The sequence below is a fragment of the Lemur catta genome, chromosome 1 (genome assembly GCF_020740605.2).
Source record: "Lemur catta isolate mLemCat1 chromosome 1, mLemCat1.pri, whole genome shotgun sequence".
In the NCBI taxonomy this organism is placed as follows: Eukaryota; Metazoa; Chordata; class Mammalia; order Primates; family Lemuridae; genus Lemur; species Lemur catta.
Genome location: NC_059128.1, coordinates 220,206,436 through 220,229,253, shown reverse-complemented (window position 1 = coordinate 220,229,253; position 22,818 = coordinate 220,206,436). Strand labels below are relative to the sequence as shown.

General features: G+C 34.3%; 1 protein-coding gene across 10 annotated transcripts in view; it reads right to left on the bottom strand.

Annotated features, from left to right (window-relative positions):
• Positions 1-22,818, bottom strand: part of LRCH3 (leucine rich repeats and calponin homology domain containing 3) — a 98,995-nt gene that overhangs the window by 8,846 nt on the left and 67,331 nt on the right. For 4 of the 10 annotated variants that reach the window (XM_045540072.1, XM_045540076.1, XM_045540069.1 and 1 more), the window contains exons 10-19: positions 21,449-21,525; positions 17,312-17,363; positions 16,811-16,960; positions 13,470-13,520; positions 11,879-11,932; positions 7,516-7,587; positions 3,824-3,872; positions 3,131-3,238; positions 837-955; positions 18-155 (exon numbers count right to left, since the gene is read on the bottom strand). In XM_045540072.1, the coding sequence (XP_045396028.1) occupies positions 18-155; positions 837-955; positions 3,131-3,238; positions 3,824-3,872; positions 7,516-7,587; positions 11,879-11,932; positions 13,470-13,520; positions 16,811-16,960; positions 17,312-17,363; positions 21,449-21,525 (870 nt within the window). The remainder of the gene's footprint in view (positions 1-17; positions 156-836; positions 956-3,130; positions 3,239-3,823; positions 3,873-7,515; positions 7,588-11,878; positions 11,933-13,469; positions 13,521-16,810; positions 16,961-17,311; positions 17,364-21,448; positions 21,526-22,818) is intronic. The other 6 variants (XM_045540075.1, XM_045540078.1, XM_045540071.1 and 3 more) reach the window with 4 other exon arrangements.

Sequence of the window (22,818 nt, the reverse complement as noted above, 5' to 3'; positions counted from 1 at the left end):
TAGCACTATAAACTTACTACAGCTGGTGAGGGAACATGAATGCTTGGGACAGATCGAGGTCGCACATGATTGGCCAAATGGCAAAGAACAACACCATCGGTTAGAGCTGCTCCAAGATCACAAGGCAGAGATACTTTCAATCGGTACTCAATATGCTAAAAGAATAGAAAAATGTATAATATATGAATTGAAGAGTGATTGACACAGAGGACATAACGGAGTTACAATAAAATATATTTATTTAGAAAGTAAGATATACTGCTTCACTTGACCAGCCTAAAAAAAAAAGTAAGATAAAAAGGAAGTATCACAATATCTATTTCATCCTTCTGTCCTAAATCAATAATTTAGGGACATCCAATATATATATGTATGGCAGCCAGGCTACAGTGGTGCAAAATACAATAAAAATTCGTTTATAATTTTCTAATTAAAAAAAACTAGATTCTCTTTCAATTCTAAAATAAGATAGCTAATCATTGACTATATATATGTAAGTGTGATAAGTACATGTATACATGTACATGCATATAAATTATTAATATTCTTACAAGATTTCTTTATAACAAGAGGCAGAAAGAAAAAAAAATTTTTAATGAGTAGGGCCAGAAATTGAGCTTTACAGAATATAGAACATGTCATCTCACTTTCTAAGTAAACAGTTGAAAAGAATTTCCTTAATAGCAAAATTTCTTTTACATTTATCACGAAACACAGCACACAACAGGCACTTGTTGATTCTATTAAAAATCACATGTCAAATAAAGAAGTGATTACAGGATTAGGGACTGTAGCAGTATCACTGAAAAAGTGTAATTCAAAAGTAATGCACATACTTTCCGTAGTTGATCTATTAATTCCAGTTCTTCCTCTCTCTGTCTTGAATTCTGTCTTGTTATGGGGTCTGTAGTAGTAGTAGCAGGTGCAGAAGACGCAAGAAGGGGTGAAGCATGACCTAGAAAAATATTAGTATGTAAGACAGAAAAGTAACTGCCAGTGCTAAAAAAAATACTCAGATCTGCCTTATCACAGTTTCCTTGCAAGTACAGTATAGTGCTTCTGCTTTCTGGGGTTGACTTTTTAAAAAGGTTTTTTATTATGGAAAATTTTAAATATACACAATTGAGAGAACATTATACAAAAACTATGCAATATCCAGTATCCATTTGACTCAACTACTTTTGTTTGATTACAACCATTTAAAAAGGTTTTTATTGAAAAATAATATACATATATCATAAGAACAGGGCTCAATAAATTATCCCCACAAAGTGAACACAAATCGGTCTATAAATGCAACATTACCAAAACCCAAGCCCTTCTCATGCTCCTTGCCCATCAGTACTCAAAGTTTACCAGTATCCTCACTTCTAACACGGCAGAATAATTTTGTTCATTTTTGAACTTTCTATAAATTAAAGCATATTGTCTGTATCCTTTTGTGTCTGCTTTCTTTTGATCAACATTATATTTATGAGATTTACCTATGTTGGGTATAATAATTTGTTCATTTTCATTGCTTATATAGTATTCCATTGCACAAATAAATGACAATTCGTTTATCCATTCTGTTGATGGACATTGGGTTTGGGGCCATTATGAATAATGCTGTTAAGAATATTTTTGTTTGTATCTTTTGATATACGTATTTCTAAAAGTATAACTGCTGGTCAGGGTATATAGTCATCCCTCAGTATCCATGGTTTCAGAACTCTTCTCATACCAAACTGTGCAGATGCTTAATTTCCTCATAGAAAATGGCAAAGCATTTGCACACAGCCTATGCATATCCTCTTGTATACTGTACTTAAACTCATCTCTAGGTTACCTATAATATCTAATACAATGTAAACACTATGTACATACTGTGTATAGTTGTTACACTGTATTGCTTTATTTGTATTTTTTATTTTATTTTTTAGAGACAGAGTCTTATTCTGTTGCCCAGGCTGGAGTGCAGTGGTGTGATCATAGCTCACTGCAGCCTCAAACTCCTGGGCTCAAGCGATTCTCCTGCCTCAGCCTCCCCAGTAGCTAAGACTGCCAGTCTGTCCCACTACTCCTGGCTATTTTTTTTTTTTTGTAAAGAAAGGGTCTCTATGAGGGGTCTCATAGAGTCTCTATGTTACCTAGGCTGGTTTTGAATTTTTTCCCCCCAGGTATTTTCTTTTTTTTTTTTTTTTGAGACAGAGTGTCCTTTTGTTGCCCTGGCATCAGCCTAGCTCTCAGCAACCTCAAACTCCTGGGCTTAAGCGATCCTACTGCCTCAGCCTCTCGAGTAGCTGGGACTACAGGCATGCGCCACCATGCCCGGCTAATTTTTTCTATATATATTTTAGTTCTCCAGATAATTTCTTTCTATTTTTAGTAGAGACGGGGTCTCGCTCTTGCTCAGGCTGATCTCGAACTCCTGACCTCAAGCGATCCACCCGCCTCAGCCTCCCAGAGTGCTAGGATTACAGGCGTGAGCCACCGCGCCCGGCCCTGCCCCCCCCCAGGTATTTTCTATCTGTGGTTGGGTGAATCTGGAGATGCCGAACACACAGATAGAGAGGGCCTACTGATAATGTAAACAGTTTTCCATATAAATTTACAGTCCTACCCACAGTGCATCTCTGGTTTGATATTTAAATCTGTGAGTGCATCTGTCAGTTACATTAAAAGTAGTTATTTTTAACTTGAAATGTTTTTTTCCACTCTCAGGTAACTTTTCCTTTGGGGTGACCACGCAGAAATTTGTCATTATTAACTAAAAGAACATGAGATTTTAAGTAGATTTTTAAAAAAATTACTGATTCATTTTTTTTAAGAACACAGAAAACAGCTTTTATCAACAGAGAAAAAAAATCTGAAAAGACCTTACAACAAAGAGGAGGAACATTATCTATGGCCTTCAAAGAGCATTTTATTTGTTCAAATGCTTTATAATCTGGTACTATGAAACTTTCTCATCAAAACAAATTCAAACAAGATTCTCCTGATTTAATGACAGTGAGATACAGACTTATGTAGAGTTTAAAGCTTTTGCTAAGGTGATCACTTGGTGTAAGTTTAAAATCATGTAACAGCACCACTGTGTAACACACACACATAACCACTGTCCCTGCCTTTTAAAATCACTACCACCTACCTTTATTTGCTTCTGCCCTGACAGCTGCTCGGAAAAGGAAGCTTTCGGGGCACTGGGGCTGATTTCTCTGGATAGCAGCAGGAAAAGAATATGCAGGGGAATGATGAACTAAATCAGCACAGAAAAGCAAAATGAGATTAAAGGAGACAGAAAGAAAATTAAATATAACAGACAACCACATGTCATAAAATTTCAATAAATAGCAAATAAAGAAAAAATCAAACAGCAATGAGATAAAATGATAATTCTGCTTATTAATAAAAAGCCTGGTATAGAAAAGTAATCCTGAAACCAAGGAGGCTGCTTATATGTGTTTTTAACTGTCATGTTATTTTTGGTATATCAATAAAGGTAGAATGAACATTAACCTATCGAACATAGTCTCTTACAAACCTATAGCCCTGCTAACTGTTATTCATTTGTTCATATCAAATGGCTAAGTAGTTGAACAACCAGATGAATTAAAAAATGGAAAAAAAATACAGAAAGTATCCAATTTTGTGTCTAATTTCCATCTCAGAAAAAGAAGCCACAGCTCTCTAAGAATTAACTTATCATGAAAATCCTGGTACAGAATTATAATCTTATTGCCAATACTGCAGCTCAAATTTAAATTTGTTACTGAAATAGATGTTTAATTTTAAAAAGGAATTATAATCTTAATGTAGTTAATTGCATCTCTGTGTCTGTTACCTGTTTCTGTTGTAGGGGAACTCGATATAGCATTAGCTCTGTCATCATTCTGTAGAGAAACAGAGATATATCAGGAATTATTATTCAAGAAGAGATTCCACATTTATGGTAACTTTGAAATTATAAAACAAAAAAACTCATACAACTCTTCTTCAAAATTAAGTCTAGAAATGAGAATCTGGTGAAATGAATTAATTTCACATTTTTAAAGCCAAACTTTTTATTTAGTTGTATTTATGTAATGTATTCTATAAAGACAGTCCCATTATTTAATAGAACCTTCCTAAGACTGTCAAAAATGATCATCCTAAAGCAGAAGATTTTATTGGGAAATATATAGGAAAGAGAACAAAATCTTATTTTTTAATAATAATTCCTCTAGAATAGTTTCTCAAGTATTCTTTTCTCTGGAAAATAAAATACTTTAAGTAAGTGATAGAGGTTTCTTCATTTCAGTTAGGAAAAAAGGTGCTTGAGAGATGATAGATTGATATATCCTCTAGACTAGTATTGCAGTCCAAGATATTTTTAATTCATTGACCAAAAGAACTGTAAAAAGGAGGAAGAGCTAGCTAAACTGGTATAAAGTTTACGTAAAGAAAGGGATATGCAGTTAAGCTAAATGAAAAAGAAATGGTGGGTTGGGTTGAAGATGATGAAGATTTGACAGGAGAGTAGAATCAAGAAAAGCTATAAAAACATCAACAGTTTTTTAGTCCTTGACATCTAATTAAATTTAAATATAATTTAAATATTATAACTTTATGATATGATAACTAGGACACATTTCTGAATTAAGAGAATGACTTTACAGCTAACACATACATACACATCTGCTCCCATGTTTTTCCTCCCTTTAGTTTCAATATTTTCAGAAATCTTACATCTTTAGAGTTGGGTCAGATGAAATTAATGACAGAATTTTAATTGCTAAAAAAATAATAAACAGAAGCCACACTGTTGAGAAAATTCTTAAGACTGATCTGCAGACAATTTTCTGGTAACAATTCCTTAGTTTGATACCTGTAGGCTGAGAATTAGATTTCAAAAGTAAGCTGCACTTGTAAGTAAAGCAGTGTATTATCTTCAGTGAAAAAGACATGTTCATCAAGTTTATAGATGCAAATAAACTAAGTTTGGGTTATTGAGAAAAAATGGAAATTTAAGTAAGAAATTTAAAACAAGAGTAACCTGAACTAGTAAAAGGAATGAACAGGCAAATGAGGCAAAACCCTGACATTTTTATAAGGAAACTAAGGACTATTCTTATTTTCAAGGGATGTGAGACAGGAAGGAGAAAGCTAAACAAAGACATGTACAAGGAAAAATGAATGGTACAAAGAGAAAAATATTAAAGATAGAGATTATTTTACGTAAAGAAGAAAAATATTTTTTAAAAATTTAAAACACCTATTAGACTAGAAATTTAAACATATTAAGGAATAAAAGGAGAAAGTTAATAGGCAACTTTATTAGATGAAAAGGAAGAGATGAAACAAATGACACTGAAGGGCAGCGAATGTTCTCTGTCTCCAGAAACAGCAATGGGTGATACATAATTGGTTATGATGAAAAACAAAGCCAGAATAGAGATTTGTAAAATGATGATTTAAAAAATTTACTTTTATTGAAATTATAAATCTAAGTAACTTGCACTCTAGAATACTAAAATAATTAGTTTAAATCACTCTGGGGCCATTAACTACATTTGGGAACTCTTGGAGAACTGGAGAGCAAAAAAAAAGGTTAAGAAATAATCTCAGAAATTGACATGAACTCACCTTAACCTGACTAAGCAATAAAAGAAATAAAATCATGCATAAATATAGTATGTAACTGCTGCAAAAGTCATTGGGATACCAGAAAATAAAGAATAAATCTTTTAAAACTAATCATTTGACAGTGTAGCGGGTCTGACAGGAAAAAAGTTAGATTTATCTATCTATCTTACCAAGTAAAGTTTTAGATTTAACATGACAGTTAATACAAAACAGAGAAAATATGGTCTGGAACACATAACTTTTGGTATATTCAGATTTAGCCTTTCTCAACTATGAATTTGAGAGAGAATAAGCCCTGATGCCCTTATCCATTGAGGGTAATGAATTAACTTCTCTCCCATGTATATAAATGGTACTAGTTATATACCTTCCTTGAGAGAATTTTGAAAAAAGTTGCTGAGATAATTGTCTGTGTTGTTGTTCAAATAAGGAGCCCAGTTGAGAAAGGCTAGCAAAGAGTTAACATGGAAGAGAATTATTAAGTTTTTTCAGAAGTCATCCAGGTATGTACAGCATCATCAATAATGACCAGAGAGAAGGTTCATCAGGTTTACAGATGTTATAAAGTTAAGGGTCAGGATTTAGAAGGACATGATGCAAGAATTTGAAAATTCTGGTAAATCGGACAAATTCAAACAGCAAAATTAAACATCTGGGGAAAAAATAAAAGATATGAGATGTGGAAATTGACTATCAGGAATATAACTAAAACATTTGAGAATTAAAGTGAATATGAAAACCAAAACTGAAAAAGCCAAACTAAAGCTCAAATTAAGATGTGAAAAATCCTTGTTTCATGCTCTGAGTCAGGCAGGCAGGGATATATTTTTAGTTTTGAATTGTGGAGCCAAAATGGAGGACAGAGAATTTGAGAAAGTTCATTAAGGATTTTGTTTGTTTGTTTCTTTAAAAAAAAAAATTTTTTTTTTCTTTTTTTACTCCACACACACTTGAGATTGGTATCATTAAGAATTAATGGGAAAGGCATATACAAGGATCTGAGTTTATTTAGGGAGAAGACAAAGATGGGATCATAATAGTTTTCAAATACTAAGATTCTTAAATAAAAATTGCTAAAATAACAAAAAATCTCCACTCTTGGAAGAAAAGAACAAATATAAACCACAGCAGGACAGTTAAAAGTTAGACAAAGGTCTTCTTGACAGTGAGAATTATTAATCATTTCTAATGTATGTTAACATATAGAATTACCATTCTAGAGACCTTTAAAAAATAAAATACTAAAGGTTCTTAATTTTAGAGTTTAGATTCAATTATTCTAGAAGGTGAAATTTATCATCTCTTACGATACTGTTGTTGATATAAAGCAGGAGTTGACAATTTTTTTCTTACAGGGCCAGACAGTAAATATTTTAGGCTTATAGGCATATGATCTTTGTTACAACTATTCCAACTCAGTTGTTTACTGTGAAAGCAGCCATAGACAATACATAAATAAAAGGGATTGGCTGTATAATAAAAAAGCCTGGTAGCCTAGGGGCCATAGCTGACTAACCCCTACTGTAGAGGGTTTTGGCAGTGATAGACTTTTGGATTGGGACTCAAATTATTTTGCATGCACATTAGACAACAGTTAATTTGATATTATATACTAACCAAAGTAATAACTAATGACAAAGAAAAACTTGGCTAAGAAATTAGAATGGTACATCAAACAGAATCTGAATATAATAATTAATGCAGGCTCTATGACTATCTCTGGCATGATAAAACTTTCAAAAAATTTCAAGTAAAATCAATGTTAAAATCAAATAGTTTCATAAGCCTAGGTAATATTTCATACAATCCTAGATTTCAGATTGCTGTTGGACCAATCCATTGGAAAATTTAAGACCTCCATTATACACCCCCTCCCCAAATTTTCTGGTGAGTTACAATAACAAGAGATACCTTAAGAGGTGTGAAGGCAGAAGAATGAGGCAGCATAGCAGCACAGCCCACTTGATTCAACCCTGACAGCGACTAAATTTCAAATGAGAGAGGAAACAGAAGGCAGCATTTATGTTAGCAAAATGTCAGGCAGGCAAATCTGACCAGTGAAATTAGAAAAGGAAAGGTCATTGACAAAGTTTCAACTAGTTTACTAAGATAATGACAAGGCAGAAAGAAAGAATTTAGGGGAAAAAAAACTATCATTTATACATGTTGTTTTTCCACCATTATAAATCCAGGATATTCTCAATACCTCATACCATATTAATCAAGAAATGATGGGCATGATTTATTAAAAACGATTTCATGCAGAAATAAGACAGAAAACATCAACATCTTTAGTACAATAACCTTGAAGCTAATGAGTTCTGTGCTGTTCCTATGACAGGGGAAACAAATCCAAAGAGCTCATTTTAACTGAGAACAGGAATAAATAAGAACAATATTTTCTCAATATTAATCCAACTAAATTTATTTTAATTCAATTTAATGGCTCTGATATGAGAAGGACGTGAGGATTCTGCATCACACCTTAAAGATGAAGCACCATTTTGTTTTTGCCTCTATGAAATTCCAAATGACTTCTAAAAGAGTAAGGTGGAATTTTTCTTCTCTTTGAGCCTTTTATATGTCACCAACCAACATACAACTGGTTAAGCATATTAGAGATATAGTTAGACACAATAAATGTTAGAATCTATTGTATACATGTATATAATTATCATCTGTCAATTAAAAATACAAACAAAAAAGAATCTATTACATAGAATTTTGATTACAGGTAAGAGATACTCAAAACATGACAATTTTTTTTCATTTGCCACATGGGGAATGGAAGTCAGAGGAGACAATACTTTCATAAAGGGCACTGGATAAGGTTTTACCTATTAAGACAACAAAATGCCAAAAGCTTAAAAATATTAAAGCCTTTATAAGTTACATAAATTTAAAAAATTTAAACTAGAACCACAATTTTCTGAATCATGGAATAAATGAACAAGAACATATGAGTGTTTAGAAAAAGGTATGTATATGGTCAATAAAATAAATACAACTATATTTTCAACAAGAGTTAATAGATAGCAGTATCTTTTTTCTTTGACAAAAAAAGCATGTAATACAGTGTTGCTGCATCAAAATCTATCTTAAGGCAGAAAATAATGAAAGAAAAAATATACCAAAGGACAAGACTGTGACAACAATAATACACTGTGTATGCTTCACCTGTTTAGATTTCCTGGGCCTCTATTTATCAAATGGTACTACTGTCAATCTCAAACATAAAAAGGCTACAATCCATTATGTTGGCAAAGAAGGACAAAAAGGAGTGGAAATGAAATGAACCTCTTGCTCTCTTAAAATAAGACGGGATACACATGAAAGCAACAGGAGCTTAAGGCGCAGCCCTCAGAGAATGTTAGTGTAACTTATATTAGATATTACAAATAGTTATTTCAAATCCTACATTTCTAGGTCTTTAAAACAAATTCAATATTTACCTTGCCATATCATCAGGCTTTTTCATCATGAAACAATTTAATGAGCAATTAATAGATGTATAGCATTTACGTGTTCATTAAGGAAATATTTATTGAGTACCTAATATATCCCAGGAACTGTAGTGGGGACTGAGTACATAAAGGTACACACAACAGAGAATATCTTTGTGCCCATGAAGCTTACAGTCTAGCAGTTTAATAGGAAAGAGACAGAAAGTAATAAATGGCCAAATAAAAGTACTACAAAGAAAAAAGTAACAGTGAAGACAGAAACTTGATTTAAGGGTGGGGGTTGCACAACAGCCATTTTAAAGATGTGACGTTTAAGCTGATATCTGATAGATGAGTAGGATTAATCAAGGAGTAAATATAGGGAGGGAAAGGCATTCCATGTAAAAGGAACAGCATTTGCAAAGGTCCTGAGGTGGGAAAGGGCTTACCATATTTGAAAGGCTGAAAAAAATACTGGTATAGCACAAGCCCAGAGATGAGACTGGAGAGGCAGACAGTAGCCAGGGCACAAAGGAGCTTCTAGGCATGTTACGAGGTTTAGATTTTAAGAGCAATATGAAGTCTTTGAAGAGCATTTTGAGAAGAAATATTATTTAAATAGGACTCTTAGGCCAGGCCCAATGGTTCATGCCTATAATCCCAGCACTTTGGGAGGCTGAGGCAGGAGGATTACCTGAGGCTAGGAATTCAAGACTGGCCTAGGCAACATAGCAAGACCCTATTTCTACAAAAAATTAAAAACTTAGCTGAATATGGTGGCATGTGCTACTTGGGAGGCTGAGGCAGGAAGATCCCATGTGGCTAGGAGTTTGAGGTTATAGTGACCTATCATTGCACTCCAGCCTGGGAGTTAGAGTGAGACCCTGCCTCAAAAATAAATAAATAAATAAATAAATAAATAAATAAATAAATAAATAAATAAATCTTTGAAAAAAAACAAAGTATGACTTTTTGCACAGTGTTGGCTTGATACTATAATATTTTGCATACAAAGAAATGTGAAGCCATCTAATTTAGAAGAAATTCCTTGCTTTTAAAAGCCATCTAATTTAATGTTTATGTATTGACAAATGGCTGAAGGCTATTCAAATTTCACACTAAGGGGATTTTGCTATTGTTTTTTAAATTCCACTATTTCCTTGACAAAAGTCCGGCACTCAGACTTATATCCCTTATTGTGTGTGTTATTAAATCTTCTCTTCAGTTTCCTAAACTGTTTTTCAATTACAGTATGAGAGACAATACAGCATGGTGTTTAATGCAGGTCTCAAGACAGCCAGATAATGGATTCTCAGGCTTGTACTATGCGACTTTAGACAAGTCACATTCTGGATATAACATCCTGTGCCTCAGTAATCATTTGTTAAATGATGGTAAGTTTAACCTTAATTCTTACAGTTGTTGTGAGGGGTGAATGAGATAATTTTGGTACAGTGTCTGGATCATCAGAGGCTCTCAATATTTTTCTATGTTCATTTAAATTATTATTTGCTTCTCATGCCAATTAACTTCCACAAAAACTCCAGAGGCTAGTGGTTGTATTCATCTATAAAACTGGCCAGTTAAAATGTGCTTTATCCATCTCTTAGGAAATAAAGATTGCAGAATGTACAGAAATTTTAACAGACAATGGAAGTTTATGTCATAGGAATCTCATGCTGAAGCATGCCGTTCATGCAGTGGTATGCACAATGGCAGCAGTCACTAGCATATAAGACAGGAATTGCTACAGACACTAAAGTTTTGAAATGCTAATTTTCAATACTACTATGAAAAAAATAACATAAAACATGATGGGAAAAGCAATTCTATAAATGGTTAGAATTCTTTTGCAAGGCAGATAAAAGAAGACTTTAAATAAAGCTGTTATGTTATACTCATTTTCAGCTGATGAAACAGGCAATAAAAGTAAACCAATGTTTAAAAAAAAGATCAGTAGGTAGAATTTCAATTAATGTTTTCTTGAGTTGAAAAAATGAGCATGGAGGTTGGGCACGCCTGTAATACCAGCACTTTGGGAGGCCAAGGTGGGAGAATCACTTGAGCTTAGGAGTTTGTGACCAGCCTGAGCAACACAGTGAGATTCTGCCTCTATAAAAAATTTTTAAAATTAGCCAGGCATGGTGGTGCATGCCTGTAGTCCTACTCAGGAGGCTGAGGCAGGAGGATCGTTTGAGGCCAGGAGTTCGAGGCTGCAGTGAGCTATGACTGTGCCATTGTGCTCTGGTGTGGAGGACAGAGCAAGACTCTCTTTCTTTAAAAAAAAAAAAAAAAGGATGGAGACAGAATCTTGAGATGTAAGTATTTAAAACCAAAATTTGAGATTTTTCAGTAGCTTAAAATACATAGTAAAATAGGATGCCAAATATACAGTTGTAATTAGTGTCATGGGGTTAGGGACTCCATTTAACACACGGGTGACTCATGAAACAAATTAATGATTGATAAAGTAAGTTAATGTACTTTCTAATTCACCTGGAATTAGAAATCACATTTAAAAAACTCTAATATTATGTTATGCTTCCTCTCCCCAGCACACATACAAAGCCAATACAGTTTTCAATGCGTATGTTTTACTTTTGGAAGCATTGACAAAGACACGTGAATCACAACTGCAGAACTCTGGAACACTGGGTAAATCACAAACGGTAGTGGTGTAGGGAAATAGTTCTAGTTATTTGTAAAGCATTTAGTAATGATACCCATCATGTTTTATGATATTTAGATCATTTCTAAGTGAAAAGTACAATACCTATTCTTCAATCTCTAGACACAGAAATGTAAAACTCCATTTTGTGCAAGACTCTTACCACTAACAAGGCACTATCATCAGTGTGCTGAGACCTTCTGGATGGGAAGGAACACTGGAGAGGTGAAGAAAAATGAAGCATTGTCAAAAATAAACTATGCACATGTGTGACATATTTTACAAATATACACACAAGGAAAGAGACATATTAAGAGATACTTTTGAAGAAGCTGACATATAGGGCCACATTCACAATCATCTGGAATTCATGCATTATAAAAGTCAATAAATTGATTCTGAGTACTGATTTTCTTTCAAAGAATTTAAACAAGTTCAAATCTGATCTTATTGCCTAAAATGTTCCACAGCAAGGAGGGAACAGGGATTATTCTCTGTTCACAAAAGAGAAAGTGGAAGTACAGATAGAACAATAATATAAAGAATTTGTGGTCATTTAGTGAGCCAGCGACAAACAATAAACCCAAGAATCATGATTTCTAGTCTAGGTATCTCTTCATTACCTTTCTCAGATGAAATAAAAGTACAATTGAAAAATTTAAAACAGTACATGTTATTTTCCTGTGAAGCTTTAGCTGTTAAGAGAATGAGTTACTTGAGAATGACCATCAAGAAGGAAATGTCGGGGTAAAAAAGAAAAAATATATTAAATTTATTAAACTCTGGTTGTCAAAAGTTTGTATAAAATTATTACCATGTGAAGAAAAGACAACTAAAAATGCTTGAGTGAATCTTTCAGGTATTATACCAATACATAATGTTCTCATATAAATAAAAATAGTTATTATATGTCCAATAATACTTAAAAAAAACCCTTTTGTAACGGACAACTTAAAACATTTCAAGCAATACACTTTCTCATACCAGAAACATTTGTGCTTTAAGAACACTGTGCAAAAAATTGATGCTTATAAAGTCCCATATGTTAGGTTTTTAAATAACTTATTTAACAAAAAGCAAAGCCAAAATTCATATAAAGCAAGGCCTTTATACATTTTTTAAGGAGGTAATGATCATAAATTGAAACTAGAAGTCAAAGAGAAAGGGAAAACGGTTACTGAGAAAGCCAACTACAATAAAAATAAGCACATCTGAATAGACCAAATAAATGTGTCAACTTTAAAAAGGTTAAGCAATTAATTTTATATGTTAACTTGTAATGAAAATGTATTACTTGATATTATGAAACAGATGTGTACAAAGTATCACTGATAACACTGAACATGAAATGCCATACAGAGTCTTTTATAATACTGACACCATTTACCCCTACCAGATATAGCTCTCAGGACTATCTCTCATTACACAGTATCTTTGAAAATGGATGAGAGGGAGATGATGCCTCTGGTAGAGGTGGGAGAGGGAAATATAATCTCTAGATGATGTATGTAGATGAAAAAAGCCCCAATGTATAGATTCTGATAAGTTCCTTGGCCTGTATCATCTTCTCCCTTATAAGTAGAATTTTGTGAGGGAGAAAAAAGAAAAATGGCAATATTCTAATCACTAAAAGCATAATAATCACATGCAAAAGGGGCCTGGGGATGAGCAGAAAAAAAAAAATCACATGCAAAACATTTCATTTCCATTGCAAAAATAATAATTCCAAAGAAAAGGTGATCATATAGACTTACCTCACCATCTAAGGGGGGCTGTTGTTTTTGTGGACTTTGCGATGCTTTTTGCTATACATCCCCGACCCCCCCCCAAAAAAGGGAAGTTGGTTAGAATATGGAACACTGGAAATAATAAATTCTATTTACTAAAATAATCATTTGCATTAATTTCTTTATCTCTTGTAATATAGCACTTTTCTAGATTTACTGGTTAGAAAATGTTGCCCCTTTCCTTAAATATCTTACAATTTAAATGAGGAAAAGCAATAAACTGACAAACAGTACTTTCATGTATCTGTAAGCATTTGTAAATACAAATCATAAAAAAACTATATACATACCTATACAAACACATTCAGAGTACTGATCTCTCACTATTTTCTCTCAGTGAACTCATTTTCTCCCTCTAATGGCTCCAAAATCACTCTAATGCCAACAACTTTAGCTCTCGATCATCAAACCTGAAGTTCGTATTTTTAATTGCCTGTGGAAACTCTCTACTTGGAAACCCCACTGTCACCTCATATTCAACATATCCAAGAACAAACTCATAATTTCCCAAATTAACTGGCTATTTTCCCCAATTTGCTAATTTGTTATTATGTCAAATAATATTATAACATCCATATTAGTGTCTTGTAATGTGTCCTTATACACAGTATCTCAAGTGTGTCTTCTTACTCTGTGAGATAAACAAATACCATAATCGTATTTATTTAGAGATGAGAAAATTGAGAAGAGAGGTTATGTGGCGTGTGCAAGGTCACAGAGTTGGTCAGTAGCATAATTAAGATTTGCACCTGTGTCTCCTGACCCCCAAATCCTACATTCTTTCCACAATGGTAGACTCTTTCTTTTAGCCTTAAAACCTTGCTTTGGGAACGTCTTTTTTTCCCATCTTCGATGACTTATTCATCATTCGTACCCATCTATGTGCAAGGTATAGTGATGCTTCTTTTGAAATCACTCTTATAGTTAACTTAGAAAATCCAATGTAGTGGTAGGAGGTACAGCACCCACCATACTAGTATTAAGTATTAGATGCATCTGTAATAATTCTGAAATAGTTAATATGTAATAGTTAAATATCACACACAGGAGGAAACTAAAAGCATAGAATGGTTCAGTAACTTTCCAAAAGTCAAGCACATAGTGAGTGGCAAAGCTGAATTCAAATTCAAATATTTCTGATTTCTTAAGCTCTTCCCACTGTGCAACACTGCCAACCTTAGAAATCATCTAGTTTTATGCCTTCATTTTGCATCCTATTCTAATTATTGTCATTACTTTCTATTTCATTTTCCTCTTTCTAGTCTTTCTTCCTAACCTATTCTAACATGAGTAGATTAGTTTCTCAGAAGTATCTCTCATGTTTTTCTCCTGCTTAAGAACTTATCACTGTTCTCTTCCGCTTAATAAATCAAGATCAAACTCTAATCTGACATTTAATCAAGACTGTCTACAATGTGATTACCTCTTCACTAGCTGTGTGACTTCTACAGAAGGCAAGCTAAATGAGTTAATTTATGCAAAATGCCTAGAACACCACTTAGGACATACTAAATGTTAGGCATTATTAATTACTGAGAGGCAGTATAGCATTGTGGTCACAAGGAAGGGTTTGGAGCCAGCCTGCCTTATCAGAATCCTTGCTCTGCCATTTAGTAGCTGAATATCTAACCTTAGGTAAATTGTTATTCTCTCTGATAATTAGTTTCCTTATCCATACAGAAAGAAAAATAGTACCTATCTTACAAGATTGTTGGGAGGATTAAATGAGTAAATATATATAAAGTACTTAAGACAGTGCCTGGTACATAGTAAGCATTCAATATATTTTAGGAAGTATTATAATTATCATCTTCTTTATCTTCTCACCAATTTCTTCCTATTGGTTTTCAACACAAACTCTCTCTAAGCCAGTTGTTATTTCCCTTAAGTGCCACTATTTTAAATGTATAAATCATATAAGCTCATTGCTAGCTCCCATCCTATTCCCTCAACCTAGAATGAACCCACCTTTACACCATCATCCATTCTTTTCTTCCTGGCTATCCCACCTTTCTTCAGGGTTCCGTATCATTTCCTTAAAGGTCAACTCTGATGATACTTTTTCTCTAACTCTTCTTTTGTCTTTGATATAAAATGACTATTTTTATTGCAAGCTGTCTTATTTTCTGGTTTTTGTTTGTTTGTTTTATTTCCCTATAAGTAATCCTTCATTATTAGAGGTGAGGAGAAGGCAAAAGGAAGAAACATCTCAGGGTAGAAAGGAGGTCTGGAGGCAAGGAGGGAATGAGAGTTACCTTTGTAAACTTCTATTTATAGGAACATTAATTTTAGTTTTTTGCTATTGATCAAAAGATTTGCCTAAATTTTGGTAGAAAATAACAGGCAATGTAACTTGTTAGATGAAGAGAAATCAGGCAAGAAAGCTAAAAATCATCATTATGGGCTTGATATGTATGGGAAACGAATGTATAATGTAAAACAGTAAAACAGACACGTGCATGGTACACAAAGAAGACGGTCTTTGGCTAAAGTTATGAAATACAGGAGAGAAAGCCTTTAGAGAACAACAGTAACCAATTCATTTAATCATTCAACAAATATTTATTGAGTTTTACTATGGGCTAAGACCTGCTGAGAACTAGGGATATAGTAGTGAGTAAAACAGATATGGTTCCTGTCTTCGTGGAGTTTACAGATAAATGAGAGAGACAGATATTAAGCAAACAAAATTACACATAATTATTTAAGTATGAAGAAAAAATCCAGGATGATTTTAGATCAAAAGGATAAGTAACATAGGCAAAATAAAATGAACAAGGTTTAGATGCTACTATAGAGGCTGCAACATGTTAAGAAAAATATATTAAACAGGATTATTAATTGAATGGGTGTGGAGAACAGCAGAAAGGAAAGGATCGAAGGTGACTGTCATGGATTAAGCCTGTGAGCCTAGTAATTTGGGGTATTTACTAAAGTGAGGAAGTTGGAGAGAGGTTCACATAGTAACAGTTTACATAGCACTTTCATTTTCATGATCTTAGTGATCTTTACTATGACACTAGAGATTGAGATAACAGCAGCTAGATAATAAAGTGGCATATATGACAGACTGCTAATTAAGAGGAAGAGATTACTGTTAAACAGCAAGATAATCACTTCTATTGTCCTCATGCAGATAGGCACAAGCAAGAGAGACATTCTATTTAATCAAGATTCCTTATAAAAGAGAGAGGAAAAAAGTTGATGTTTTAATTAAAACAAGAAAAACTGACAGTCTCTGCAAAACAAATAAGCACTTACTTCTAAGTAACTTTAAGGGTATCACTCAATAAATTGAAATGACTCACTTTGACAAAGTCCAGCACAGCATCTCTCTGAATCTGCTTGGTCCTTATTTTCTCCTCCTCATACTGGAGGGCAGCAAGCTGTGCCTCTCTCCGAGTACGCTCTACTAACTGTTCCCTTCTCCGATGAAGTTCCAAGTCTTTATGTGATAGCTGGAACAAAAATATCATTTTGCATATACAAGTAGGGCTAAGGATCAACTTATCAATATTCCCTATCAATTAGGGAACTACTACTGACCCAAGCAATTTTTACTTTGCAGTTACCTAGTGTTCCTATGTGTACTATAAAGCCAACATGTAGGTAAAGATTTATTTTTTGTCTGGTGTCTAAAAACACTATTAGCAAGTATCATGTATATATGTTATATATTAACTGATTGAGGACAAAGGTAGGAAAGTGTACAAATATCTGGCAATTAATGGCAATTTAAGTATTATAAAAGAAGAAAACCGTATTAGTTTAAAAAGCAAAAATAAATAAATAAACCTGCTAAAAATTACCTGATTGTGACTTGGTGATAGTGACAAGAGAGAAGATGGCTCAACTGGAAGCCTGACCCAAAAAAGAAAAAAAAGAAAGAAAAAACTCTTTGATAAAGACAGACATATAAAAAAGTAAAAATTTTTATTGTTAATGTAGCTTTCTATTAATCAGTAGGAACTGCCTAGCTAGCACTGAAAGAGTAATTGCATTTTGCAAACTTGAGCCCAAGTCATTAAATTAAACCATAGGAATACCTGATGTCTCCAACTCACATTTCACATGATGATATCTTGATTAATCTATGGCTAGCTAACAACTGTCTATGTCATCCAATATGGACAACACAGTTGAGATCATTTTTCAAACCGTATCATTTTTTTATTACACAAATAACTATTATCTTTGTTACTACCGCAATTGAAACAGGATACATGTAAATTGAGATACTTTTATATACAGAGCCATTTTATCAACAGAAATCTAGAATACTACAGAACCTGGTAACTAACTCCTACTCTTATTTTCAATAATTAAGATTGATGAAGCAATTTTAACAACAGAAGATTCTGGTGACTTTTATTTTTAAGAGAAAGATGAAACCCTATTTGATGCTTAAAAAAAACAAAAATGCTACTTGCATCAGGGCATAGTGGCTCATGCCTGGAATCACAGCACTCTGGCATAAGCAAGCTACTGTTAAGATGGCTTGAAAACTGTGTTGTTAGTTTAGGCGCATACTTTGATTAATTGTACTGCTTCTTGTTTGAGATATAATAAACTAAACTTTTGATTTGAAATTGGACATTTCATATTTAATGACCTAATACTGGCAGAACCCGGATTAGAATTCAAGCTATCTAATTTGTAGTTTAGTGTTCTTTCTACCAAATCACATTTCCCCTACTCTATAGAGACAGAAACTAGGAAGGAGAAAGGGAGGGGGAGGGATTTCAAAGCATATGGGTATACATATAAAATAAAATTACCCGAGAAGGCAAGAACTAAGCTGTGAAGAAGGTGGCGGCAAAGAAGGAAGCATCTCGTAAGAAAGAACAGAAGTGGTATGGAACAAGACATTTGAGAACCAACAGTTCTCCCATGCCAATCACTGGGTGGTAATATTGGGCCATTACAGCTTTGTTACTCATTGGTTATCACCATGCTACTTCATGTTGCATGACTTTTTCATCTATAAATATGTTTCTTAATAACAGCATCACTAACATTTCAAATAATACAATTTTTTTGATGTTTAAGATTGACCTGCATATTATAGGTAGTTTAGCCTCAATGCCTGCCAAATAACACATGCAGTAATTTTGGCAACCAATTTCCACAATCAATAAACACATTTTCAAATATTCCCTGGGAAATGTTGTTATATATATACTGTTGGGAAAACACTGGTCTACCTTATGCTTTTCTGAGTTTTAAAAATACAAGATAGTCAAAACTTAAGCTACACTATTGTCCTCTTTCTCTCTACCTTTTTTAATATTGGTTCCACATCTTTGAGGTAGTCACAAAACTCTTTTTTTTGGGGGGGGGTGGAGCTTGCTGAGTAGCAGAAGTATTGCACATATTATAGTACAAGTTGTTTTTGACTACTGATGTAGCTAGTGGTATAGCAGGTAGTAGCAGGTAGCCTGTAATTGCCTACTCTTCAGCCTAGTGGACATCCCAATTTGCCCAGGCTACCTAGACTCATCTAGGCTACCTAGATGCTCATCTCAGAGAACATAATAGAGGCAATGGGGAGCATCCTTAGCTTACACACATGCTTTGCATTGCCTAGTATTTGCTTTGGGCATAATCTGTCATCATTCTTACACATCCCCATAAACCCAGACCAGTCTTCATAGTTTGGCCTAATTCAACGAACTAGGAAAGTTATTTAACCTCCCTAAGCATCAGCTTCCTTATTTATAAAATAAGGATAATTACGCTTATTCTAATAAGGTGTTATGAAGATTAAATGAGATTCTGCACATATATACAGACCATTAAAAAGCATATTCTAATACTTACATATTTAGAATAACAGGAATTTACTGTAACTTTGTCCCTAGATTAATTTTACTGTTAAAATTTCCTATAGCTTTTATTTGCCATCTGTAAACTAGACCAAAACACAGAAAGGACCAAATAAATCCATCTCAAAGGTGTTTATGTGCCTTGACTTGAAGACTACACTTTAACAATGCTTTTTAATCACTTAACACGCGTCTTATTTCTACATACATTTCTTTACCTTCTTTTTATACAAAAACTTCTTTAAAAAGCCATTGTTTGCACTTCATTTCATCAGTTTATTTTGTACCCACTCTAATGTGGATCTCATCTTTACAACTTCACTGAAACTGCTCTTTCAGATCAAAAGTTTGGCAATGCTCCTTACATACATCTAAATCCAATAGTTATTTCTTAGTTCTCCCTTTACTGAACCTATCAGCAGTATGTGACATTGTTTATCCCTCTCTACACTTTGTAAAACACTCTCTTCATTCAGCCGCTGGGACACCATCTTCTTTTTCCTATTCCCATGACCACTCCAGCTCAGTCTCCTTTGCTGGTTATTCAAGCCCTAATTCTCTCCACTGTACTCCAAACTCGTATATCTAACTGCCTATTTGACACTTCCACTTGGATGGCTAGAAGGTACCTCAAATAGAACATAACTATAGCTGAACTCTCATCTCACACCTCAAACTCGTCCTGCTTTGTTCATACTCCTTGATGTTTCTTAAATACATCAAACATGTTCCTTACATACATCAAGCATGTTCCTACCTCAGAACCTGTCTAGAATGTCCTTCCCCTAGATAGCCATAGGGCTTGCTCTCTCACTTTTTCAGGTTTCTTTTTTTTCTTTTTTTGGAGACAGAGTCTCCCTCTGTTGCCCGGGCTAGAGTGCCGTGGCATCAGCCTCGCTCACAGCAACCTCAAACTCCTGGGTTCAAGCAATCCTACTGCCTCAGCCTCCCGAGTAGCTGCGACTACAGGCATGTACCACCACACGCGGCTAATTTTTCTATATATTTTTAGTTGTTCAGCTAATTTCTTTCTATTTTAGTAGAGGCAGGGTCTCGCTCTTATTCAGGCTCGTCTTGAACTCCTGACCTCGAGCTATCCTCCCGCCTCGGGAGGTGCTTTAAATGATAAGCTAACTTTAGAAATATTCTGAGAGGCACTACGTGTAGTAGAAAGATCATATTAATTTACATACGAATGAGGACACATATTGTTGTCTCTATCTCCCTATTAGCCAGTCTAAAATATAAGAAAAAAAAATTTAGGACTTTTCTATTTTTTTAATAAGAATGGTCACCTTCTGTTGCCCGGGCTGGAGTGCAGTGAAGTAATCATAGCTCACTGCAATCTCCAACTCCTGGGCTCAAGTGATCTTCCTGCCTCAGCCTCCCAAGTAGCAATCCTCCTGCCTCAGCCTCCTGAGTAGCTAGGGCTACAGGCACATACTATCATGCTCAGCTAATTTTTTTTTTGGTAGAGATGAGGTCTCACTATGTGGCACAGGCTGGTCTCGACTTCTGGACTCAAGCAATCCCCCCACCTTGGCCTCCCAAAGTGCCAGGATTACGGGCATGAGCCACTGTGCCTCACCTGACTCCTGAAATTCTTTTAGCCCTCTATATACATAAATGCGCACATTATCACCACAAAATCTCATTGCTATTAAGTATCTTCAAATCAACTGTACAGGAAGTAATGGTTTAAATCAGGGGTTCCCGACCTATGGTGAGTTGTATAATTACTTCATTATACATTGCAATGTAATAGTAACAGAAATAAAGTACACAATATATGTAATACACTTGAATCATCCTGAAACCATCCCCTCCTCCCTGGTCTGTGGAAAAATTGTCTTCCATGAAAATGGTTCCTGGTTCCAAAAAAGGTTGAGGACCACTGGTAAATTATCTAAATTTAGACTAAAAAAAAAAAAAAAAAAACCAATTTTGCCTCTTTTTTATAACATGGGCACAAAAGTACATTGTCACTCAGTTCTAAATCCGTACTACATAAGTACCTAAACATTTCCCTTATACAAAGATCTGCACAAAACCAAAATTATTTTGTGCTCTTATCTTTGAGTTTTAAGACAGAAACAAGTAAGTAGAATTGGTTTTTCAAACCTGTTTTGATGTGAATATCTTCTCATATCTTCTGTTTTTTGAAACTCCCTAATGGCTACAGGCTTTACTGGTGAACCCTAGGCCAAAAAGGCAGAAATAAATCAATTTAACATATGAATCCAGAACACCATGATACATAGTTCACATTCAACTTGTCATTTAGGGATTTGTACATTAGACTAATATTTTAATAGAATCTTCAAATCAAACTTCATGTTTAAAAGCATGATAGGCTATATTACTGCTTTGACACACAAAAGTCATACTCCACAAATTTGATTTTTTAAAAAAGTAGATTTCCATCTCACTGTAGTATATGAATTATAGTGACCAAACAGTAATATTTACTGAATGATAAGATGTTAGAGTTGGAAAGGATCTTAGAGGTCGTCTGATACAAACTTCCATCAAGGACAGAAATTCCTTCCTACCCTACCCTGACATTTACAGTTTCTCTAGTCATACATAGGGAGTTCACTGGGCACATGACATTTCTTTACTTCCTCATCAACACAAATTGTCTCTTATCATAGTCATATAAATAGTCCTGGGTGATGTTGGTGGGATATCAAGACAAAAACGTCATTTCTGTTTATGATAAAATACAGTATTTAAAAGAGAAATACTATTGGCAATTTAACTTATTTATAAACTAAAGGGTAAAAGTCATTTTCAAAAAGTATTACTGAGGAAAATTAAACTGGCTTAAGTGATATAGACCACACACTGAAAAATAAAATTATAAATCAAAGCAGAGGCTTAAAGGTTATCACAGTATATATTTTGTCAAATGACAATCTATAGAAGCAGGCTTGGCACAGCGGCTCACGTGTGTAACCCTAGCACTTTGGGAGGCCGAGGTGGGAGGATCACTTGAGGCCAGGAGTTAGATACCAGCCTTGGCAACATAACAAGACCCTTGTCTCCACAAAAAAATAGAAAAATAAATTAGTTGGGCATGGTGGTGCATGCCTGTAATCCCAGCTACTCAGAAAGCTAAGGTAGGAGGATTGCTTAAGCCTGGGAGTTTGAGGTTGCTGTGAGCTATCATTGGGCCACTGGATGCATTCCAGCCTGGGCAACAAAGCAAGACTCTGTCTCCAAAAAAAAAAAAAAAAAAGAGAATTCCTTTTTTAAAGATTATAATATGCCATTGTTAATTTTAATTTTATTCTAAAAGAGTTGCCCTTTGCCTCAGAAGGAAGGCTCATAGCCTGTACCACAGGTAGTTTTGATCAGTCACCTGGTACACTGCTATCTCTGAGCTGCAGGACTTTGATTTATATAACTTTATCCAACTTTAAATATAAGAGTGTCTTTAGAATACCAACAAAAAACACTGTGTTTAAAAGCCTTCAGATAGGAAAACC